The sequence below is a fragment of the Callospermophilus lateralis genome, chromosome 1, assembly GCF_048772815.1.
Source record: "Callospermophilus lateralis isolate mCalLat2 chromosome 1, mCalLat2.hap1, whole genome shotgun sequence".
Lineage (NCBI taxonomy): Eukaryota > Metazoa > Chordata > Mammalia > Rodentia > Sciuridae > Callospermophilus > Callospermophilus lateralis.
Window position 1 is genome coordinate 20,217,349 of NC_135305.1, and position 24,780 is coordinate 20,242,128.

A 24,780-nucleotide genomic window follows, 5' to 3' on the forward strand; every position below is an offset into this window, starting at 1 on the left:
TATATGTAGATTATGTGCTAAAAATATCATATTTTGGAGATATTAAGTAAAATATATCATTAAAGTTAATTTAACCTGTTTCTTTTTTCCATTTATTGTGACGACTAAAGAATTTTAAATGATATCCATGACTCATTTCTGTGGCTCACATTGTATTTCTAGAAAAAAGCACTGTTCTCTAGCATTACACCACACCTAGTTCTGAAAGTGGGGGGGGGGGGCATTGGCATTTCATTTACTGTGTTATCTTGCAGAGGGTAAGCACATTGACTCAGGAGGCAAAGCATTCTCTAGTTGAGTCCTGGTTCTGCTTTTTGCTATATAGAACTTTGGGCAAATTACTTAATTTTTCTGTGCCCTAGTTTCTTCATCTACAAAAAAGCAATAATAACAGGGTTGTAATAAGGATTAAATGAGATATGTAAAGTGCTTAGACTAGTGCCTGGTGTATAAGTACTCAGCAGATATGTCTAGATAATTTTATGACTGTAATTTTTACTATCATTACCATTGCTCCTTTCCCTAAATCATGAGATGCCCCGAGGTGACATATAATGAGCTTATTCCAACTTTTCAACACCCCCGGCTATATGTGAGAACCATTTTAAGCAGGAATTTAAAAAAAAAAAAACAGTCTTCAATGGTAATTGTGTAAAAAGGAAAAAATAACATGAAATAGAGATCATGCTGATGTCCTAAGAAACAAAGTGCAATGAACAAAGTTCATCCACTAGAATTGAGAAGTGATCAAAACAATTTGATAAACAAATCAAGTGAGATGAAGATGAACAGTTTTTCTATGATTAAAAATTCACTTATTCCCAGACTTTAATAACTAGCTTTGACTTTTAGCAACTTAACAGATGATGTAAATTTGTCAGAGAAGGGTCAGACCTAACTGATAAGCAGCATCCCAGCAAGAGAGAGCAAGTCTCCACAGCGTCACACATTGCTCCACTGAGCACAGACTGTCTCAAGCTCTTTTTTTTTTTTTTTTTAAGAGAGAGAGAGAGAGAGAATTTTAATATTTATTTTTTAGTTCTCGGCGGACACAACATCTTTGTTTGTAATGTGGTGCTGAGGATCGGACCCTGGGCCACACGCATGCCAGGTGAGCGCGCTACCGCTTGAGCCACATCTCCAGCCCCTGTCTCAAGCTTTGACCAACTTTTCATTCTCAAGAAGAAATAAACAAGTTGGGCATGGTGGCACACGCCTGTAATCCAAGTGGCTCAGGAGGCTGAGGTAGAAGGATTGAGAGTTCAAAGCCAGCCGCAGCAATTTAGCGAGACCCTAAGCAGCTCAGTGAGACCCTGTCTCTAAATAAAATATTTTAAAAAAGGGATGGGGATGTGGCTCAGTCATTAAGCACCCCTGGGTTCAATCCCTGGTACAAGAGAGAGAGAGAGAGAGAGAGAGAGAGAGGGAGGGAGGAAGAAGAAATAAATGAAGTACTCAATATGAATAAAACCACTTTATAGAGATCTCATTGCTTATGAAGTTGGCTACAGGTGCCAACTTAATAGATCACGACTAGAAGTGCAAATGCTTTATTAAAAATAAAATGCAATTAAGAGTGAAAATCAGTTTATATAATTTTTGCAATATATATTAAACCAGATTTCAAAATTTGAATATGCCCAATTCTCAACCCATTATACAGATTAGGATCATACCCTATGGTTGCCAACAGGATATAAGAAGTCACTTTCCATGCCTCTTCTCTATATTTATTTTTTTTCGCCCCTTTCCTGGGGTGTTCACATTTTTAAAGTTTTTTATAAAATTATATGTATCCATCATGTGTAACATGATGTTTTGAAATATGTATAAATTGTCAAATGGCTAAATCTAGCTGATTAACATATGTATTACCTCACCAAGTTATTATTTTATGGCAGAAACATTTAAAATCTACCATCTTGGCATTTTTCAAAAATATGATATATTATTATTAATTTTAGTAACTATGCTGTGCAATAGATCTTTTGATTTATTCCTCCTATCAAACCAAAATGTTATACGTTTTGGCCAATGTTTTGGTCAGCTTTTTCAAAAACTGCTACAACTGAAAGACCCGACCAGATCTACTGTAGAGGAAGAAAGAGTTATTTAAGGGCTCACAGTTTCAGAGGTCCCAGTCCACAGACAGCTGGCTCCATTCCTCAGAGCTCATGGTGGAAGAGTGTGGCAAAGGGAAGCATCTCACATGATGTTCCAGAAGCAGAGAGAGAGAGAGACTCCCCTCTCCAGATGAAAATTATATAGGGACATCTCCAATTCCCACCTCCTTTAGCCACACAAAACCTCTTCAGTTACCACTCACTTAATCCCTATCAGAGGATTAATTCACTGATTGGGTTAAGACTCTCACAACCCAAACATTTCTCCTCTGAACTTTCTTGCACAGTCTCACACGTGAGCTTTTGTGGGACACCTCACATCCAAACCATAACAGCCAACATCTCCCAGCCCCTCCTCTGACATAATACTGGAACAGTCTTCTCTTTGAATGTAGGCAAGAGTAATACCAGCCTGAGGTTAGTCTCATACTCCACTCCCCTTGATCTGACAGTTCAGATACTTCTAATGCCATCTTTCTACACAAAATTTTGCATGAGCACATTTACTCCAGAAAATTATACACACGATTGCAGTTTAAACCTTTAAAACAGTGCAATTAGTAAGCATCAACTTTTCAAAACTCATGAACTGTAAATATTTATTTTAAAAAACAGTGCTTCTGGCACTACTGCTCTAATAAATTTGCTAGAATAACATTTCTAAACTGGCATTTCATGTGACAGGTCTTGAAAAGCCAATAAAGGGTGTCTGTGTTAACTCTCTAATGTGTCTTCTTAGGTAGATGCCAGACACCAAGACTTGGGAGCACCTTACCTTATTATCCTCCAGGTTGATCACTTCCAGGAGGTCATGATTCTCTAGGCCTTGGAGGCTGCATATCTGATTATGGGACAGATCTAGGTTCTGCAGGGCTTTCAGATTCTCTAAACCCGTGATGGTCTCAATGCAGTTATTGCCCTAAAATGAACAAAATATATGTAATATTTTAAATTCTTCTCATAAGAAAAGTTGTAATAGCAAATTTTTATTTTGGATACTTCCCCAAATCTTCTTTAAAAAAAAAAAAGAAAAGAAAAGAAAGAAAGAAAAACAGGAAGTCATTTTTCGCACCCCACATACATATTTTCATCATTTACTCTTTGAAACACCCCAGAGAGTAATCCTAGTTTTTCAACTGAAAGATTGGAATATATCATCTTCATTTTAAAGATGAGTATTCAATCAATAGGAAAGACACAAGGTAGGTAATATGAGCTTGTAACTGCACAGCTTAAGCCTAATGGCAGTATAACTCCATCTGGATCTCGATAATTACAAACTAAATATAATTCTTTCAACCTATCACAATAAACCACTAGAATATTATAAGTCCCACGTATACTTTGTTTTCAGAAATACTCTAAGTATAATAATGTCAGACCACAAAGGCAGTGGTAGTGTGCTGCTTTGGTGGCCTCCAGTGAATCTTGTCTCTAGTAATTCATACTGTGTACAATTCCCTTTTCTTAAATCTAGGCTGGCCTATAACCTCCCATAGCCAAAAGCATATGACAAAAGTGTGCCCGTTTCAAGCTTAAGACTTAGAAGGCTGGAAAGCTTTGCTTTGGTTTTGGGGAGCCCTGAGATATCATGTAAAAATTCCAGCTACTCTATTGCAGAGAACTTGAAGACAGACCACCTAGAGAAAAGGAAACCACATGGCAGAGTCCCTGGGAATAAAAAGAAAGAAAACCTAACCATCCCAGCATCCCAGCTGAGTCAAGTCCCAACCAATACGCCAGGTGAATGCAGCAAGCCTAGCAGAAGAACCACCCTGCGGAACCCAGCTCAGACCAGGGAACTGTTAGCTAATCAAAGTTATTTCTCCAAGTCATTACAATTGAGGTGGCCTGTTATGCAATGACAGGTAACAAACTAAGTTCTTCAATAATTCACACATGAGTACCTTCTCAGTCAGACTATAACAAAGATTTCAGACTCAAATATTTTCTCTCCCAACCTCCATGTACTCATAATAACAAGAGGGATAAAAATAATTCTATTTTTCTTGCTGGGTGCAGTGGCACACACCTGTCTGTAATCCCAGAGGCTTGGGAGGCTGAGACAGGAGGATCGTGAGTTTAAAGCGAGCCTCAGCAAAAAGTGAGGTGATAAGCAACTCAGTGAGACCTTGTCTCTAAATAAAATACAAAATAGGGTTGGGGTGTCACTCAGTGATCTAGTGCCCCTGAGCTCAATCCCTGGTATTCCTCCCCCCAAAAAATAATAATTGTATTTTCTTGTATGTTTCCCAACATACTCTTTGTTTCTTGACTTCCTTAGCCTTTAGGTATAAGAAATAGTATAATAAAGTAAAATTAAAACTTTAGTTTGAGTTGGAAATTATAATAAAGAGTGATTTTGAGGTTCAGTGAATGACCTACTATAGCCATCCTTAAACTTTCAAAACTTTTAATGAGCATTAAAAAAATGAAATTCTAGTGGTTCTTCTGCTGGGCTTGCTGCATTCATCTGGCGTATTGGTTGAGACTTGACTCAGCTGGGATGCTGGGATGGTTAGGTTTTCTTTCTTTTTAGTCCCAGGGACTCTGCCATGTGATTTCCTTTTCTCTAGGTGGCCTCTCTACAAGTTCTCTGCATTTTTTTCCACCTACGATATTTTCACTAGGTATGGGTTTCCTGGTACATTTAATAGCAAAAGCTCATTGTCATCCTATTTTTCATAAAACTTCACTTCAATAATGAGTTGGATTTGTGTTCATTAATGTAATTCTATGACTCCTGAAAACATGTTAATAGGATGTTAATAATCTTTAAAGTGCATGAGGGCTTATTATACTATTCTTTATATTTTTATGTTTTAAAAATGCAATAATGGAAAGGAAAAAATATTCATAATCCCATTTGCCAAAATGAAATCAAATTTCCTTCTGTTCACACTTCAAAAAAGTTATAAAAAGCAGAATAGAAAAAGGAAAGAAAAAAACTAAGGTTAGTATCACATCCATATAAATTTAATGTATTGAAGTAAGACCTCAATATCCTATTCAAAAAATGCCCACACATCAAATTTATATACAATGCATTTTCCCCCAAAGAACTTTGAAGAGCTTTCGATATGTTAGATAGACCGTAATTCTTCTTCCCAGTGTCTCTGATGGCTTTCAAAGTGGTAGATGATATGAGCAGAGTGATGCATAGAAAAATTTAATTAGATAGCCTATGGTCATAAAAGAAACCAGAACTGAGAAAATTTCAGAATTGCAAAATTTCTGAAGTGAGCATCAGCTAGTCAAAGCCTTTACCCACCGCTGAAAAACTGACCTTCCCACTAGAAAGGGACAGCAGCTTCTGCATGGATGGTTCTTCCTGCTTGTTTTGTGATGATTAGCAAAGATAACACTTTTAGAGAAAAGCTATCTTCTTAAATAAGTAAAAAAACATTCTTAGTCTATCGATTTGGGAGGGAAAAACCAAGTGGCTCTTAAGTGTGGAATGTGCTGTCATTACTTGCTAAGAAAAGCTGGGTGACAGAACAGCCCATTAGCGAACCACATTTTCCACTTTTCAACTTTTACATTTATCATAAAAGTTGAAGGTTGGGAATTAGCTCTAAACTATAAAATGAATTCTTTTCAATAGTAACAAAAGCAACTGTTTTTCTGATTCCATGAATTAAAAACAAAGCATTAAAAATGGTAGAAGTAAATATGTGTCATTTTATGGTATAAATCTATTTTTAAATATTTATTTTTTAGTTGCAGTTGGACACAATACTTCTATTTTATTTATTTTTATGTGGTGTTGAGGATTTAACGCAGGGCTTTGCACAGCAAGGTGAACGCTCTACCGCTGAGCCACAACCCCAGCCCCATATGGTATAAAACTTTTTAAAAATAGAAAAAGTAAACCTTCTTATTCTCAAAAATTTTAAGGACAATAAAAAATAGCATGTTGTATATTTTGTAGCTCATTTTGGGTGATGGGAGCTGGAGTTGGATTGATCTATTTGCAGAAAAATATAAATACTTTATGCTTTTTCTAAAAACTGGTTGAGACAGATCTGTCAACATGGATTATTTATGTAGTTAATGAAACAAACTCTGAGGATGAAAGGGTTGTGTGTCATTCTCAATAATGGATTCAATTCTCATTTCCTTCCATATCTCTTTCCACTTAAAGTTCCACTTAAAAATAGTGGGAATGTTAATGCAGATGAGATATGCATAGAAAAGGAAAAGAATCTAGGAAATGAGTAGTACAATATTGGTAATAATCCTTCAGATGATCATAACTTTAAAACATGACTTTCTTTTTGAATTTAAAATTTTCAATACCATTTATCAAATTCACTTTCATATGCTTTGTGAACAAACCCTAGTAGGCAGAAAACATGAAGTCCCAGGTAAATTATTAAACCATTTGTTTGGTTCTAGAATGTTAGTACTTTACCCTCACCTAACTCACTATGGAGATGCTCTAAGCTCAGGGCAAGGGAAGTTTTCACAAAGGCAACCTTCAGTGATCTGTGGTTAATAAGACAGGAATAGTATATCTCATATGTCAAAAATCTGCAGATAGCCCAAGATGTCATTTCAGACAACAGTTCAACATCCTCCTGTGGGACAGTTCACATACAAAATTGATAAGCTACAAGCTCCACAGCTGGAAACACTTCCTGCCCACCCTGTGACACATGAATAGCAAAACCATCTAAGGGTAGGAGGGAGGAGGAAAGGAAGCAAAAGAAATCTGGATATGCCAACAGTATTATGGGAACCCCACATTCGTGAGCTATAGTGTTATTTTTAAGATATCATGTATATCTCTGGGACCACCATGACCCTGCTGATGTTTTTGGTAAATGACCTCTATTTTCACTGAATCATAGTCACACTGCATGTCCTACGGCTTAAAAAGGATGCTCTCCATGGGAAAAACCAATCAAATTGAACATTCTGGTTGGAATTGTTCTGTTATTGTCAGCACAATTTCTGATTTTCTAGAATGAGAGACTAGAATGTACTAATATAAAAGGACAACCAAAGTTCAATGCCTAGAAACATCGTACGGTTCATTTGAAGGTGATAAAGTGTGAACCACAATAACTACTATGCTTAAATAAGGTTTAATATTATTTTCCCAAATAAAATACTGTTAAATATTTTTTCATAACTGATAAAAGATATCTTTCTTTCCCAGTATATAAAGTAAATCTTTTTAAAAAGTTGGTTAACAAATTAGAAAATCATTTTACATTTTCATGGATTATCAATATTGCATGCATGTGCACATATACACTCACACACATACACACACACACACACACACACACACACACACACACACACAGAGCCCAGATATGGATTGAAGCAAACAAGGAGAAGACAATGACATTTCATGAAGGAACTGGCTCTTTATCTACTTGAAAAATTCTAAGTAGTCATAATTCATAGATTTACTAAGCATTAGTTGCTACTTCTACAAAGAATGACACTTACCAGACAAAGTATTTTGATGGGTAATGAGTTTAAGCCACTAATTGTCGTGATCCTGTTGTTGGACAAACTAAGGTGGGTGAGGCTACTGCACATATCTAGTCCTCTAATTTCCTCTATCTCATTGTCTGTATATCACAACGGTTTAAGGAAAATGTCATTGAAAGCATTTTGAAGATAAAAAGAATTAGTGTTAAATCATCACTAGAAAAATCAGACAACAGTTGAAATAAAGATTATATGCCCAATATAAGATGAACACTAGATCCTGAGATATATTTTTCATATGGCATTCTATATGAAATTAAATGGTTAAAAAATGCTCAGTAGTATTTGCATTCATATGTGACTCATTCAAATGGTATAAAAGAACTCCCAGTTTCAGAGCTGCCTCCTTGGCAATGTCTTCTCTTGGTTGGTTAATGATCTCCAGGAGAAGCTATGTGCTTTCCCCCGGCTAGGACTTCTGAATATGAGGTGGCCCTGAAGAGGGCACAGGTGTCAAGGTTTTTCATCTCTGTAACTAGAGTGACAGCCTGGGACATGCCCTCTGTAGCAAATGGGTGGCCCAACGACTAGCACCTGGTACATAGAGGGACATCCCTTTCTGCTTGTATTGGTTTCTCTTCTTCCTTTAAAATAAAAGAGGCGTAAACTCGGCTTTCTTCTGTTAATTAAATTTATTACATTTATTGCCAAAATATTAACATTTTATCTTGTGTCCCCTCCTTGTAGTCCCCTAAAGCTGCAATCTCAAAGTCACCAGCTCTTTGTCCTCAGTCTCTCTGATCAGTTCCAGGATTTAATACCATTGCCTCATCCAAGCTCAGTGTTCCCTCTCAAGTAGCCTGTGACATCACCAGTTCTCAGCGATTCATAATCGGCATGACATCCCATTCATCACTAAGACCTGGCATTTTTGCCTTAAAATGTCTCTTTCATCATTCCCTGCCTTTTTATTCACTCTTCTGCCAACTGAACCCACCTTTAGCACTCACCTCCAACACTACTGCTATATTCATCATTCCTGCCTTTAAGTCCCCTACACACTGTAGTCAGAGGTTAATTTTTTCAAAATGTTGATTGGATATCTTGTTTCAATTTAAAAATTCTCTTAGGATGAATTTCAAAGTGCTCACTGACATTTAAGACCCTTTACACAACCTACTTATCCTATTTCATCTCCGTTATAACCCATTGAGGGTTCACCATTTCTCCCATGTTCTCCAATTCTCTCAATTGTTCTGGAATGTACCAGGAGCTTTCTTACCTGGCAGTGTATTTTTTAAAATCCACTTTGCTTTCCTATTACTTTCTAAACCCTATTCTTTTTTAATATATTTTTTTAGTTGTAGTTGGACAAAATGCCTTTATTTTATTTATTAATTTTACATGGTGCTGAGGATTGAACCCAGGGCCTTGCACGTGCTAGGCAAGCGCTCTACTGTTGAGCCAGCCCTAAACCCTAATCTTTAGGATATAACTCCATATTCCATAGTTTTTTATTTTCCTTTCTCTTAAACATTCACATTACACCTGATATCTCAAGTTTTATTTTTGATAATCCTCATATTCTTATTTCTTTTTTTATTACTTTTTAATTATACAAGCAAGTAGAAAGGATAGCCTAGGGGGCCAAATTCACACTATGTGTAACAGATAAAACAGATACTACCTAGGATACATTAAAAATTACCACAAATCTAGGGGAGAGAGGATAAACCAACTCAATATAATATGGACAAAGAATATGATCAAGCAATTTCCAGAAAATAATACCCAAGTGACTAATAAACATATAAAAAGATGTTCTACTTCACCTGAAGTCAGGAGAATGCAAACCAAGATGCCATTCTTCACCATCCGATAAGCAAATATCATAAAATAAAAGATTTTGAGGAACATAGATTTTTACATAACTGGATGAGTGGGTCTGTTATGATAGAGCCACTCTGCAGGCAAGTTGGTAATGCCTATCATACTTGCAAATACGTCACAGCACATCCACTTCTTGGTATCCATTCTAGAGGAGCCATATCTTTCTCAAGGCCTTTTCTGGTCAACTTCTAACCCCTTGCTATCCTCTTCCAACCATTGGAAAACAGAGAACTTTGTAGATAGGAAGGAAGGGATCATAAATATCATAAAGACATGTTTTGCCTCAGAATGACTTGGAACTATCCTAACTCTAGGATTTACTGGTTTTGTGAATTCACTGCGCTCTGCTCAGATTATTCATTTGTAAAATGGGGACATCAAGTTGCCATTAGGCCAAATGTTAGGATGTCGATGAGCCATCCTCAGACTTACAAGGCACTGATCTCATTTACTAAATTACAATCACATGAGGCCAAGGAATCTTGTCCTGCACCTCTTGGCCAATAGCATGGAAATGAGACAGTCAAGGATGGGATTAAATCAAAAAAGAGAGAGCTAGGCCAGAAAAAAAGGTCAATAAGGAAACTAGATAAGAATATGTTGCTAAATATACAGAAATCCCTAGGTTTTCCTCATTGGTTTCAGATTCAATCTTTGGGCTAAATTCCAGCTCTGTGAGGTCAATATGTATTTTCAGATTGACTTCCAAGAAGCTTCCGCTAGAACATTCTCACACATAGATATTTGTGCTCACAAACACTATCTTTTCTGCTTCTGATTTCTTTGTGCTGTTCAAATAATTATTCTAAAACTAGAATAAAGACCAGATCTTTGTAAATATGAATTATAACAAAAGATAGATATAAAATATAGGAAAGAGGAAATTATCTCACACAGCTACGGATGAAATAAAATACTCTTTAAAGAGGTAAACTTTGACAACAAAAACTTGGCTATGAAACTTCAAGTGGCCACCTTCTTTAGCTATTTCAGGAGCACTAGTGTCCTGGTAGCTCTTTTATAACCAAGATGAAGATACTCTGAATCATGGCAGAGCAATACAGGTGCCAGTGAGTAGCTGGGTAGGGTCCCATGGGAAACAGGCAAGGATCAGAAAACTAGAAGACAGGAATCCTGATATTAGGAATTGAAAGTTTGTTTATTGGGTCCACAGTCATTTTCCCAGACATTCAAGGATACCACAGCTCCCTTGGTACACCCAGCTCCCTATCAAGTTCTCCAGTAAGTCCTGTAAGGATAGAAAGAAAGAGGAACGCAGATGTCTTACTTTAATCCAGCATGGCTCCTGCAGGTCTCACCACCATCCCTCACAGTCCTGGGAGAAAGAGTAAGGCACTGACTAAACATCTCTGCTCAGAAATATGCTCATCTCAGAAAAACTGCCTCCTCCAGTTTCCCAATTCTTCACTCCAGGCACTGGAAATTATTCAGGTTGTTGTGTAAAGAGCACAGCTGGCCCACCAGACATACATATTCCACCAGCCAAGGATTGAAAATATCATATAAAAGCAAAATTACATTGTAAGTATAGACTTCCTTCACTGCTTTATTCTCAACAATACAGAACAACTATTGAGTATTATAAGTATTCTAGGGATGAATTAAAATTACAGGTGCATGTGCCTAGACTATAGGCAAACACTAGGCCGCTGTACATAAGGGATTCGAGCATCTATAAATTTTGGTGTCTGAGGCGGGTTCTGAAACCAATGCCCCATGGATACCTTAGTGTGACAGTACTTATAGCAGTGGTATTCCAGAGCCCCTCTAATTATTCTAACAGTCACATCACACCTGGCTGCCAGCAACAGTAACAGTCGACATGCCAGACTGGGCCTTAGAGAGCTCTTGGTTGGCAGTTTGCTTTCAGGAGCACCTTTATCTATCTCTTCAATCTCCTGCTTTCTTATTTTAAGAACCTTCACAGAATGTAACTTGCCCTTCTTCCTAACATTATTCTTTCATGTTCTTTCTTAGGTCTTAGGAGTTTCTGATAAGAAAAGGAATAATCTGATAAATCACTAAACTATTACAATGAATTAGCTTACGGGGCTAATCCTCTTAGGTATATTATAATTTTAAAAGATGGTATCAGGTAAGAGAGACTCCAGGAACTCAAAATCATCATATTGCATTCCAGCGCTAAAGTTTTGCCATTCTGTGAATAAATCTCTTGCAGGGGAATTTTAGATCCTTGTGGAAACCGAGTGGAGAACCCTGTGGCACTTTAGCATAACTTTACGAGGAGGGAAAAATCCCAACAATATATTTTTACATTTTGGCAGTGCTGTCAGTACTTCTCAAATGCTTGACATGAATTATTCACTAGTTCACTATTTGCTCTTATTCATTTGTCTACAATCATAAAATATGGTTCAGGTGTACAGAAAACAGTTACTGAGAAATACGTAGGAAATCCATCACAATTCTCTTAGTGGAGAAGACCACAATGATGGCTTTAATCAAAACTAATCCTGAAAGATCTACATCACCTTACCAGTGAAAAATGAGCTTTATGATAGGAGTGAATCTAAGAAATGAAACGTGTATGATTTAAATGGCTATGCAATAAAAGTAATAATTACTCAGCAGATTGCAACACGGGAAAAACAACTGAATTCTGAAGACTAATCTCAGTTCAAGCATTTACCAGATGATTCTGGGCAAGTTCTTGACCCTCGATGAGTCTCAGACTCCTTTTTCATTAAATATATAAATAAAATAATGGTAAGCACTAATGATCTCTAAAATCCTATCTAGATTTAAGTCTCTATGAATCATTTTTTTAAATTCCATGATCCATAATCCTAAAATGCAGCCTAGTCAATAACCACTCAATGCTTACAGGTAAAAAAATAAACTGTAACCTTATATAATAATAAGTACACCTACTTTACCTTAGCAAAATTTCTTATCTTGCAATTTAGGGTGATTATCAATTAATCATCAGTTATCCATCAGTTAAAAGTTAGGACAAAATAGCCTAAAATAAGTTAAATTTTAAAATTGAGCCTTTAGAGTTTACAATTGAATTATTGATATAATCTACTCTAATCACATTGTCAGTATCACTAGCTTGTTTAACTGATGATTTAGATCATTATTCTCAACTAAATTAATTCAGATATTTGGGGTTCTTAAATTTTTATATAGAATTAAGCTAATCAAGTTAATCTTAATACTTGATTTATTATTGGCCATGGATGGCCTTTTATATTCTTCCAAAAATAATAGGGGGTAGGATGTAGCTCAGTTGTAGAGCACCTGCCTAGCATGCTTGAGGCCCTGGGTTCAACCTGAAGCCACACACACACACACACATAAAATGAACATTCATGAAACTACTCTCATCCCAGCCCAAGAGTAGAACACCAGCAACAACTTAAACCTGCTCTGCACACTGTCCCTGTGGAATCCTGTATCTGAGATCTGGCAGAGATAATCATTATGCTGGATTGTCTCTCTCCTCTTCCCTTTCCTCCTCCCTGTAGTTTCATACCTAAATTATATTTGTTTTATCAAGATTCATCTTTATTGCTTCACGGAGGTATATTTTACTCATTGTAACTACCGTATGATATGTTATTGTGAGAATACAGTATAATTTGTGCTTTCCATTATCAATGAACATTTGGATTGCTCCAATTTTTGCTATGATGAGCAATATCAGTATGGACATTCTTACACAGGTCTCCAGGTGCATGCTAAACTTTGCATATGAGGAATGAAAGTGTTAGGTCATAGTGAATTTGGATGTTCAACTTTACGAGATAATACGAAGTTATTTTTAGAGATGTCATACCTACTAACAAGGTAAAAAAGAAATCCACTTGCTCCCCATGTTCTGTACAACATAGCCTGTATTTGAACAGACGCCCAGACAATTTGAGTGGACACTAAAGCCTGAGAAGCATTGGTCTAGAAACAGCTTCCTTCCTAAACCCCTGCCTTCCAGAAGGGCCTCAGCATCTAGAACCCCTTCCCTCCACTCAGACATGACAGTGTGGAGTTTGATATGGAGAGCACTGTTCTCCAACATTTGCTTGGTATTTTTAGATTTCTTAAATTTTGCCAATGAAATGGATATAATACAATGTCAAGTAGTTTTCAGTTTCATTCCTTTGAAAGCAAATAAGGCTTATCTAATTTGTTTTCTATAAGATTCATTTTAAATCTTTTCACATCTTCTTATCCAGGGTCATGGGATGTATTCTCTATAAATCTTTTTACCCTTCAAGAAAGTTTTATTATGAACCCCCCCACACACGTATTTATCCTTAATAAGATTCATGTTTTTGCTCTTATAAGTGATATCTCTTTGTGTTTTCCAATTCCTTGCTTCTGATAAAGAGAAATGTGATTGTTTTCTGTTTATTGAAGTCATATCTAGCCACCTCGTTGAACTCTCAAAACTATTATTTCAAGTACAAGCTCTTGTGTATATTCTCTGTAGCTATACATGTCATTTGCAAAGAATGACTTATTTTTTTTCAGTCTCAATTTTATACATCTAATTTCTTTCCCTTGGTTTAGGGTATTGGCTAAGATCTCCAAAACAACGAAGGGTAAAAGTTGCAATGGTGGGTATCCTTGCCTTGTTCCCGATTTTAAAGAAGAATGCATAGGATTCCCAATCCCCCAACTAGGATAAAGTTTGAAACATTTTATGTAGACGTTTTGTAACAAGAAAAGCCCCTGTTACTAGTTTCCTGGGAGTTTTATTGTGAATAAGTGCTGTGTCTTATTAAATTTTACTTATCTATTCAGCTTCTTTAAGGACTATAAGGCTTATTTTCCTTAATCTGTTAATATAGTTAATTTATAGATTTTCTAATATTAAACTACTCTTACATTCCTAAGATAAACTCATGTTCACAGCTTATCATCATTTTTAATACTTTATCAAATTCAGGTGCTACTAATTTGTTTAGGATTTCTACATTTATATCGCAGTTGAAATAAGGCTGTCCTTTTCCTTTCTCTTGCAATTCCTTGTCTGGAGTGGCGATCAACGTACCTCATCAGAATGAATTGTGAATATGCTTTCTATTTTTAATGTTTGAAAGAAATTATTCATTATTGGAAGGTCTATTCTTAAAATTATGGGTATAGTGAAATGTTTTAGTAGGAAGATTTTTAATCTAATTAATTTTAATTTGTAAGAATTACTTTTTTAATGAATTACTTTTATAGCTATAGGACTACTTGGGGTTTCTAATTCCAAATGAATGTTTTGACTTAAAATAATTTCTGGGCATTTGTCCATTTCATCTAAGTTTTCAAATGTACTACCATAAAACAAAATTATCTTTTTAATCTCAAAGTAGTTTAGTCATTTAAGAAATAATCTAATCTGGTTCATTTCCCCTCCAAATAGATTAATCTATAATCTTACCAAATGCATATTTTAGTTTCAACTGTCCAAACTTATAAAGCCCCACCACCTGCACCATGTGAAATATGATTATTGAAAGAACAAGAGGCATAAAATCAAGTACTGTTTAGAAAACAGCCTACTAGCTTTTCAAAACTGTAAGATATTTAAGTTTATTTCATTAGTAGTCCATGAAGAGTAGTTTGTTTTGACTACTTTGCATTTTTTTTCAAACCAGGTGACTCATGGTGCCATGGTATGCTTTAATCAGATGCCCATATTCTGGATTTTGATTGGTTCTGATATAATAAATATAGCTGATGTGTTTCAGTGAAAAAACTCGATTGCTACTTCTGATGTAAAGTTAAAAACAACAACAACAAAACTAACTCCTTTCTTTATGAAAGTTGACATTTACAGAGTCATAATACTTTAATTTTATTACATGGAAATCTAAATGGAAATTTAAGATTCTCATGCTTTAATATGTGTTCCCCATTTTGACTCCAGAATAATAGGAAGTTATTTTCTTTGACAATTCCAGACTGCACATAAAGAATGATTTTGGGGGAAACAGTGCTTTCCATATCAAACTCCACACTGTCATGTCCGGGTACCCTGAAGGCTGGGAAGGGGCTCTGGATGCTGAGGCCCTTCTGGAAGGCAAGAGTTTAGGAAGGAAGCTGATTTCTAGACCAATGCCTCTCAGGCTTTAGTGTCCACTCAAATTGTCTGGGCATCTGTTCAAATACAGGCTATGTTTGTATAATTCTGGGGTGGAGCCCAAGAACCTACTAAGACATTGCAGGTGATGCCGACTCTAGTCTCCCTGGGAAGCACGCTTCCATATGGCCTGAGATGACTGGATTTCTTAGCCACATGGCTTCTCAGCTGTCAGACTCGTTTTCTTTGAAAATTTAATACATATGATACTCAAGCATTAAATGAAGGTTTTATGGAGACATGCTGCTAATGGGTATTTCTAATTTGTCAATGGAACATTCCATTTGGATCACTGTTTGATTTCTCTATTAGGCTACAATCAGGAGAGCTTGCTCATGTCAAGAGCACATCTAAACGTCCATTAATTGCTTGTTGTCACAAGTTCTAAAGGGATGGGACTATGCTCTAGCATTCCATGATATATGAATAAAAGGTTTCTTTACAAAATATGTTTTCCAAAAATATATATATATATATCTTCTGTAATCTCAGCCTTAATACAAACAAGCTGCTGCCATATCCCTGGAATGAGGAACCCAGGGGCAATCAACTCATGCTCCATTCTGTCCTGAAGAACCTCAGGTGGGTAGAAAGGTACCTAGAGAGAAGTCACTGCTCCCTTATTACCCAGAGAACATCAGTCTCTGGTGTTAAGGAAGAAACTCAAGCTCATTAAAGTCACACATCTCCAATTAACTAACCTGTTAGGTCCCAGAAGTTGCTTTAGAACTTTAGGAGTTCTGTCTGCATGGGAGCCTGATTCATGCAAGAGGTATGCTACCAAAGTTGGTTGTAAATCAGAAGGGTTTTTTTGTTTTGTTTTGTTTTGTTTTGTTTTGTTTAGTGAAAGCATATTTAAATATACTAGAAGGGTTGGGGGCAACCCAAGCTCTAGCTCAAAGGTAGAGCCCTTGCCTAGCATACTCAAGGCCAGGTTTGATCCTCAGCCCTGCAAACAAACAAACTAGAAGGGTTTGCTTTATTTAAAGGAAACCTAGTATGAATTCTCTTGTAAAATAAATATCACTAATTTTCCTTATGAAAATATCTGGATTTTCAAATGCTGAATTTATATAACACTGGGCACAAATTTAAGAAAATTTGAAGAAATTCATTCACTCTGGCTCTGGAATTAAGAATAAGCCTACAATCCTCAGAAGGACTACCTTACTTCTCAGGAGTATGCTCTTGGAAAGCTCTAACTTGCAGTTTTATTCCTTAGTAAATAAAATATCTTTACTCATTTTGTGCATATCAAGTTTTAATCATTGAAACGAGTCACATCTCTAGTAAATTACACATCTGCTATTATTCCATCTAATCTGCTACACATTCTTTGATGGAGCTAGTAGTAGCTATTAACCAAATTTTCCCCTTTACTCATTCAAAGGATACTATCCAAAATCAGTTTAGTGAGAGCATGGTATGCCGACAAATTACACATTTCAGAGATTTGATTGCTGGAAAAATCCACCATCTGGAGAGAAAAAGAGAACATGTTACCCATCATTTTTCATTCGTATTCACCACAGTAATTAATTGCATGAGAAGGTATTTCTGTCATTTCTGCACAGCTCTAGTTAGAATATGTTACTGAAAGAACACCAAGGCGAAAACATTCAGGTGTCTCCAATTAAGTTTCCTAAACTTGTCCTCCTCTGTTGACTTTGAGGGACAGGAGGTGGAAGAGACCTTTCATGGCCACCTCCCCACGACCCACAGGTTTTATGTCTGCAGCTGCGCTCTTCTGTCCAGCATTAGTTTCAAACTTCCTTGGTCTTCCTCCAGGCTTCCCTCAGCTCACCCTGACACCGTGCCTTTGGTCTTCTCCAACACCCAGTGAACCATATTCACTTCATTTATGTGTCGTCCTGTTTCCCTTCCCCTCGCCTCTTCCTTTCCTATGACAGTATATTCTCCCATGTCACCTCCTTTGCCGGAATAGTCTTTTTTCTTCATCCCTCAGGCCGCTCTTTCAACTCTACAACCTTTTTCAAAATTGACAATTTTAGGTAAGCATTTTCAGCAACATCTGTTGTTCCTGGTCAAAAATATGAGCCTAGGGGCTGGGGTGCAGCTCAGTGACAGACACTTGACTCCCATGAGAGGTTCTGGGTTCCAACCCTAGGACCCCCCACCCCAACTCAAAAAGACAAAAGTATGAGACTAAAAATGACATTAACTTTGTTTAATTATTCACCTACCATCAAAGACTATATACAGACTATATATATTTATTTTATTTTTTAATAAACTCCAAATTTTTTTAAACATTGCTTTGATAAGTTGCTGGGCAGACTAAAATCATTTTCTGAAAAACTATCAAGCAATTTATGTAATGAGTACTAGCCTTAAGTTCTTATGCCCTTTAAAGCCATGATGCCACCCCTAATTTCACTAATATTTTTTTAGCAATGCACTGAATACTAAATATTTTCCATACTAAAATTTTTTTATACTAAACACTAGAAAAATTAGTACTCAAATACAAGAGTAGAAAACTGGTTAAATCAATTACCAGATAATGACAGGATTATAGTCAATAAAACACAAGTGTGTAGGCCGTGTGAAAAAATAGAAATGTGCAAATAAAACATTAAGTTAAAATTCTGACCACAAATTTGTACCTAGAGGAATGGCGGATACATAAAAGGCATACTATGAAGCAAGTCAGCTTCGCATGATGTAAATAGAGTTCAATGTGCACTTTTTTCTTCTATATAATAATCTATATAATAATTCTTCTATAATAATTTCTTCTATTCAATAATAATATAATTATTGGAAGTAAACATCATTGTCTGGGCTTACCTGCACTTGACACATTCACTTTTGTGCTGTAGCACGCCATCTAACCACACCTCTGTCAGGACTAGCTGCCAACACTATGCCCTCTATGCACCTGTGATGTTAGGTTTGTTGAGAGACTTTGAAGGGGTCATGATAGGGCTCTGACTCTCATTGGAAACTAGAACTTACAGGAAGTACCCATCAAATCAAATTAATGGTTTTTTCCAACCACTAAAAGCAAAATCATTCTATAAATACAAAAAGAGTATATATGTAAGCCCCTGCTCTTTATAAAGGAAATGTATGCTTTCTATTTGGTAGCACAAAGCTCATAGAAATGAAATGAAAAAAAGTAATCCTCTCAAGAGCGGGGAACATAGTTCTACCCAAGCCTGATTTTCAGGGAAAAAAAATGGGCTGTGGAATCTCAGGCATTGAGTTCAATCTCAGTTCCCTACCTCCCAGTAATGGCTGATACTTAACCTTTCTGTACTTGAATGTCCAAATCTATAAAATGGGGCAGAATCAGCTGGCTCACAGCTTCATTGGGAGGGTTAAATAAGAAGATGCATTGATAACACTGGAAAGTCCTCAACCGTTCCTTCCCAGGTCTGCACAGAGCTCACACAGGGTTGACAGCCCTGGTCAGGGCACTCTGGCACTTGGCCAACATGTCTCTAAAGTTACCAATATGTTTGCTCTTAATGCTCAAGGAAGTTGGAACCTTAAAGATGGGGCATATGGTTTGTTTTTGTTGGTTTGTAGAGTCTTTTGTGGGGGGTGGGGGCAAGGTAGGGCGTGAATGGACGAACAGCCTGGTGCTGCCGTGACTGATTTCCCTGGGCTCACAGCAAGGTGAGTGGGGCAGCTGAGGAGAACCAAAACAGCTCTGCAAACACACTTCTCCATGACCCCAAGACCCGCGTTCTCAACACTGAGTACTAAAACGCACCTAATGTGGCTTATCTGGACAAAGGAATGGCTCCCTAGGAATAACTACAATTTCAAAGCAGGAAAATGTACTACTGACAAAAACGGAGTGATATGAAGCAAAGAAGAAAATCAAGGAGTCTCACTGACAAGGACAACGTCAGATTATTCATTTAGAACATTTTCGTGTTTGTGCAATCCTCAGAACACTTGAGATCTAAGTTAATTGAATTTGTAAATAAGATAGCATGAATAGATTTTAAAAGGCAATAGCTGATGTCCATTTTTTAAGATTTTTTTTATTAAATACTAAAGTTTAATAGAAGAAAATTAATCACAAGTTCTGTGGCAGTTTACTCCCAAATTTGTCAGCACAGTCTCCGGCAGGGGATACAGGCTTTGATAGTTCTTAAAACTCCCCCAGGTGACTCTAATTGGCAGAAAAGTTGGGGAACCACCACTCTGACCTCTCTAAGTAGGGTCTGTGGATCAGCAGTGCCTGAAAGGGGGCTTGAAATCACAGTCTCAGGTCCCACTCCCCAACTGCCAGGTCAGAATCTCATCTTCACAAGAACCACAGGAGACTTGGGTACACATGGAAGCAGGAAACACGCCCCTCTATAGCAGAGCAAACTGTCCCCAGACCACGGAGAGTTCATTTCTGCTTTAGAAGTACAAGAGCAAGTCCAGAGAACACGAAGGAAGGTCTGAAAGCATTCTTTTTCAAAAAAGTAAATGTTGGATAAATAAATAGGGAGATGTTAGAGCCCCAAGGTAATTTGTACAGATACAAAATTTTTCATATTAAAAAAATTTACTTGCTATAATGAAATGCAATGACAATTATCTAAAAAAGGGCAAGAGGAAAACAGAAGTAAGTTAGTCCTTTGAACACCAGGGTTTAGCAAAGCTTCCTTTAAAAACTCTCTTTTTGATAGTCCATCCCCCTTTTGCAAAATATCTTTTTATATCAATTTCATTTTTATATCAATTCAGACATACTACTCCTACATCTTATTATTTTCAAATGCTCTATTTTAGTGCTATTTTGCTTATTTAATGTATTTTGCAAACCACGCAACATATGTAATTAGTGTATTGATAAAGGGTACCTTGAGATTTTTGGGTGGCTTGAAATTGAAGAATGAAGTCAGTTTATTTTGAGAAGCATTAAGTTCTAGAAGATAAGGCATGCAACTCACACAAGACAAATCTGGGGGAAATAGATACAGAATAGGTAAGTCAACAGAATAACGAGAAAAAGTCATTAAAAACAGTGTTGTTACTTGAGAATATTTTTTTAATCATGCTCGTCGTAAGCACATCTTAAATATTGCAGATGAATGAAATGGGTAAAACCAGGAGTGTGTGAAATTAAAAAAAAAAAAAAAAAAAAAAAAGTGTGGAAATTCTATGCAGCAACAATTTAACCTTTTTTCCCCAGGGCTGGTCTACCTCTTCCATTCTCCCTGCTTCCAGGACCACCAATGGCCAAGGCCTCAAGCATGTTCCTGCTCATTCTCCCACAATCTGCTTATGCCTACGTGCTTCAAAAAATTTCCAGCCTTTGAGGAAACAATGAGAAACTAAAGCCTTAGATAATCCTCTTGATAATTAGCCCCTAAATAACTGAATTAGGTCTTTTCAGAAGATTGGAAATGCCACAATTAGGAAACTCTCTTTGTTGTAAATTCAATTTTGTTTTAGTTGGACTTAATCCTAAATCTCATTAATTATTTGAAGTTATTTAAAGCATTATTGCTATTATTTTTTTATTCTGGGTTGTTTCAAAATTACATCTAAATTTTGCATTTTTTCCCAAGCTAATATCCTCAAACTTAAATACAGAGTAAAGGACTCTATGTTGATAGAGACTTTAATGGAAATTAGATATAAAACATACTGGTTGTTTTGCTGTTCGCTGCCATTTTGTGACAGATGCACTCAGGGTAGCAGAATGAATAGAGAAGGAAGAGATCTAGAAGAATCACAATAAGGGTTATGGCCTTGTGGACACCAGTAATTCATTTCTCCACATGAAAATGGTAACAAGAACAGCGACTCCTGTCCCTCTCCTTCAGAAGCACAGAAGGAGCTGTTACAACCCCTCAGAGGATGGCTCCCAGTGGGAGAATGGAACCTCTACACCAAAGCCACACGCAGTGCTTCTGCCCTTCACCAGGTGGCACAGACCCATGCAGAGACAAGGACTGGGTAGAACAATGGGGCAGCGGGCCTTTCCCTGAAGCATCTGGGCAGCAGTGTGAGAGGGCCTCCTGCCATCTTTCCTTCTCGAGGGGCACTGAAATGAGAAAATATCCACCAATTTCTACTTCATTTCTCTGGACTAAACCATCCCCTAAATGTAAATGGTTCTAAGAAAGATGGTAGGTACACTAGGACATAATCACTTGGTTAGAAATTTATCAACCAACCACGGAAGGCTGCCTGTGAGAGGAAACCTAAGGAGTAACTAACTGCTCTGTGATATGCATCTACCTGTCCATTCTGAGCCCAGATGCATGTCAGGAATGGTCTCACCTCTATGAACTTCTACTGGGCCCCAGACTCCTGTTGGAGCAGATCTTTTTGTGGGCAGGTGAATGCTACCAGTGAGATATGTCTTAAAGCAGAATCAGCATCAAGTACTTAAATATACACAAAGAGATGATGAGGACATTTCCTACTCTGGAGAGAGTCAATGTTCCAAAATCATTGTGGCAGAAATAATCCCTGGTCAGGAGCAGGCTAAGAGGTCCCTATTCGGTGCAGTGACCTACTTGTCCACCAGATGGCAGGAGCACCTCATGTCTACAACAGTGGTTCTCAAAGTCTGATCTAGGACCAGCAGTACTGGTCTCACAGGGGAGCTTAGTCCAAATGCCAATTCTCAGATCCCACCCCAAATCTACTATATCTGAGGGTAAGGCCCAGGAATCTGCATTTTAACAGACCCCCCTCCCAGATGATTCTGATAAAAGCTGAAATTTAATAAACATCATCATAGAAAAATATACTGTAGTTGACACATAGTGAAATCTCAAACATTGGATGAATGTCAAATGGTCACATGGGAATAATGAAGGGGCTATATAGGATCAATGAAGACTGGTCTAGATGAAGAGGAAGGTCTCAACTGTGGACTTCTGCTCAAATGGCAAGGATACGAAGCCAAGTCTCTTCCCTAGCTGCAAAGCCAAGTACGTTCCTATGGCCAAAGCCTCCCCCTACTCTGTGATTTCTTATCTAGAAAATGAAATCAATCTTGGAAATATGGGGTAGGTGGAGCACTCCTGGCCATAACACAAAAAGTCCTTCTGATGTATGATTAATCATCATCTGGGATTTACTTTAACATAACCCTGGGAAGGGGGACAGGGAGGTATAGATGAAACAAGATTGGCCATGGGCTGATAACTACTGAACCTCAATCCTCATTCCAATGTTCTATTTATGCACCTGTTTGTAATTTTCCACAATAGTTTTATAAAGCCTGAAAAAGATTATTGAAAAGTCTTCTTAAAACAGTAGCATTTTAAAAATTAAAAGAGGCTGGAATATTTCTTGGCCCTTGAAAGGGGTGGATTTTAATTATTAGAATCACACGTGGGGTTAAAAAAGAAAGAACATGAAACAGAGAAGACCACATCAGGAACATTCTAATTGTCATTTTTGAAAAAGAAGGCAAGAGAAGCAAGTACAAAGAAAATCAGTGGAGAAAGCAGGTCAGAAATAATGATTTGCTTATTTCTCTAGGAGTTTAAAGGAAAAAGCGCACACTGTTAACATCAAATAAGATCAGAAAATCAGAAAGGAGGATCAAGCGTTGAAAATATATGACAACTGTAGTACTAATTTCATTAAATGTGAACAAGATATCATAACAAATATATAGAACTACAAATGATGGATTTGAAAGAATCAATAAACACAGAGAGACAGCCAAAAGAGAGAGAAAATACATTTGTGAATCCCCAGGGCTCAAATAATAACAAAAGTAGCTAGCCAGGATTAAAATATCAATGCAAAAGCAAAGTAAAGAAAATAATGTATTAGAGGGAAGAAAATACAAATTCATGGGTACTAAATTACTAAGAGAAGTAAAGAACAGGGAATCATCAAGCACACAGGAAGTATTGAAGAGGTAATGATCAACCTCTTACAAGGAAAAAAGTGAACATTCCACTTCATTCTCTAAAGCATCACTGAGTGCATCTCAACCCTATCTTAATATTGCAGATTTTAGCCTTTTTCTTCATTCTTGGTCATTGATGCCTGGGGTGGGGGACGTGGAAAGCAAAGGATCAACATGTCAACTGAGCTACAAGTTATTATATCAAGCTTAGTGTTATTAAACTATATTGCATACTGCAACATTTACAGTTTCAAATAATTTAGTAATCAATCTACCAGAATGACAATCACATACCTCCAATTTTATTCACTGAAAGATCCAACTTCTGTAGGTGAACATAGCCACACAGAATACTAACGTCGATTAAATCACAGCCCTGAGGAAATCAAGGTAAAAAAGACTTTAACAGGTTAGTTCTTGGCCTTCCAAATTTCTTTCAAAAGTATGGAAGAAATGCACAAACAAAATCTGAGGTCTACTATTAATAGGATCTCAAAAAAAGACAACAGACCCCATTAAAAAAAATAATAAGACTACATTCCTCTGGAAAAAATAATAGCTTAGGAAAACAGTGGTATTAGCAAGAACGAATACAACATGAAAAGGCAAATTAAAGCAGTGTTCGTGGAGACCTTTAGCATAGAGTTTTATATTTAAAAAAAAAGCAATAAAGACAAAGCTTTTATCTAGTAGAAGAAAAAGCAATGCCTAGAATTTAAATTAAGTTTTAAAGAGAGTTCACGCCTAATCGGAAGATCATTAATAACAATACTACCTACATTTTCACAGGTTCATTTTCAAAGCTTTTTCCCAATAATCTCAAGGATGAAACACATCTCTGAGATCTGAAGGGCAGATTACTGTCAATTTAGAGATGAGGAATAAAAGGTACAAAGAGGTATGTAAGTAACCTGAAATTACAAAGCAAGGTAGAAAGAAGCAGCATTCCAGTCTTCTGAGTCCTGGTACAAAATTGGATCTAGGAAACTGGTGTTTCTAGGGAACTCCAAGTGAGATTAAGGAATTTGATCCTGTGGAATAATGATTTACACTATTGGTTTATGTCATATCATCAGAGTCAGAAAAAAAAACAAGCAATGAAGTCATTGTAAGCAAATTCTCATGTAGAATAATAATTGTTTAAGAAAGGCTGCTCCACAAGTAATAAATAAATACTGAATGGTTACTATGCATAAGACATCATTGTGGGGAACTGGCATGATGAGAAATGGAGTAGAGCTATATTGGGCCCTTAAGAAATGTATGATTTTGGCAGGAGAGAAGATATGTACACAAGTAATAGGAGAAAGCAAAAAATAACGTGCGACCTAGGTGAGACTTGGGGG

The 24,780-nt window shown here is 36.8% G+C and overlaps 1 protein-coding gene across 1 annotated transcript in view; it reads right to left on the minus strand.

The window, feature by feature from the left end:
* Lrguk (leucine rich repeats and guanylate kinase domain containing) overlaps positions 1–24,780 on the minus strand; it is a 70,589-nt gene that overhangs the window by 38,519 nt on the left and 7,290 nt on the right. Inside the window, exons 3-7 of the mRNA XM_077109925.1 lie at positions 23,729–23,810; positions 20,412–20,512; positions 16,975–17,056; positions 7,587–7,711; positions 2,899–3,042 (exon numbers count right to left, since the gene is read on the minus strand). Coding sequence (XP_076966040.1) covers positions 2,899–3,042; positions 7,587–7,711; positions 16,975–17,056; positions 20,412–20,512; positions 23,729–23,810 — 534 coding nt within the window. The remainder of the gene's footprint in view (positions 1–2,898; positions 3,043–7,586; positions 7,712–16,974; positions 17,057–20,411; positions 20,513–23,728; positions 23,811–24,780) is intronic.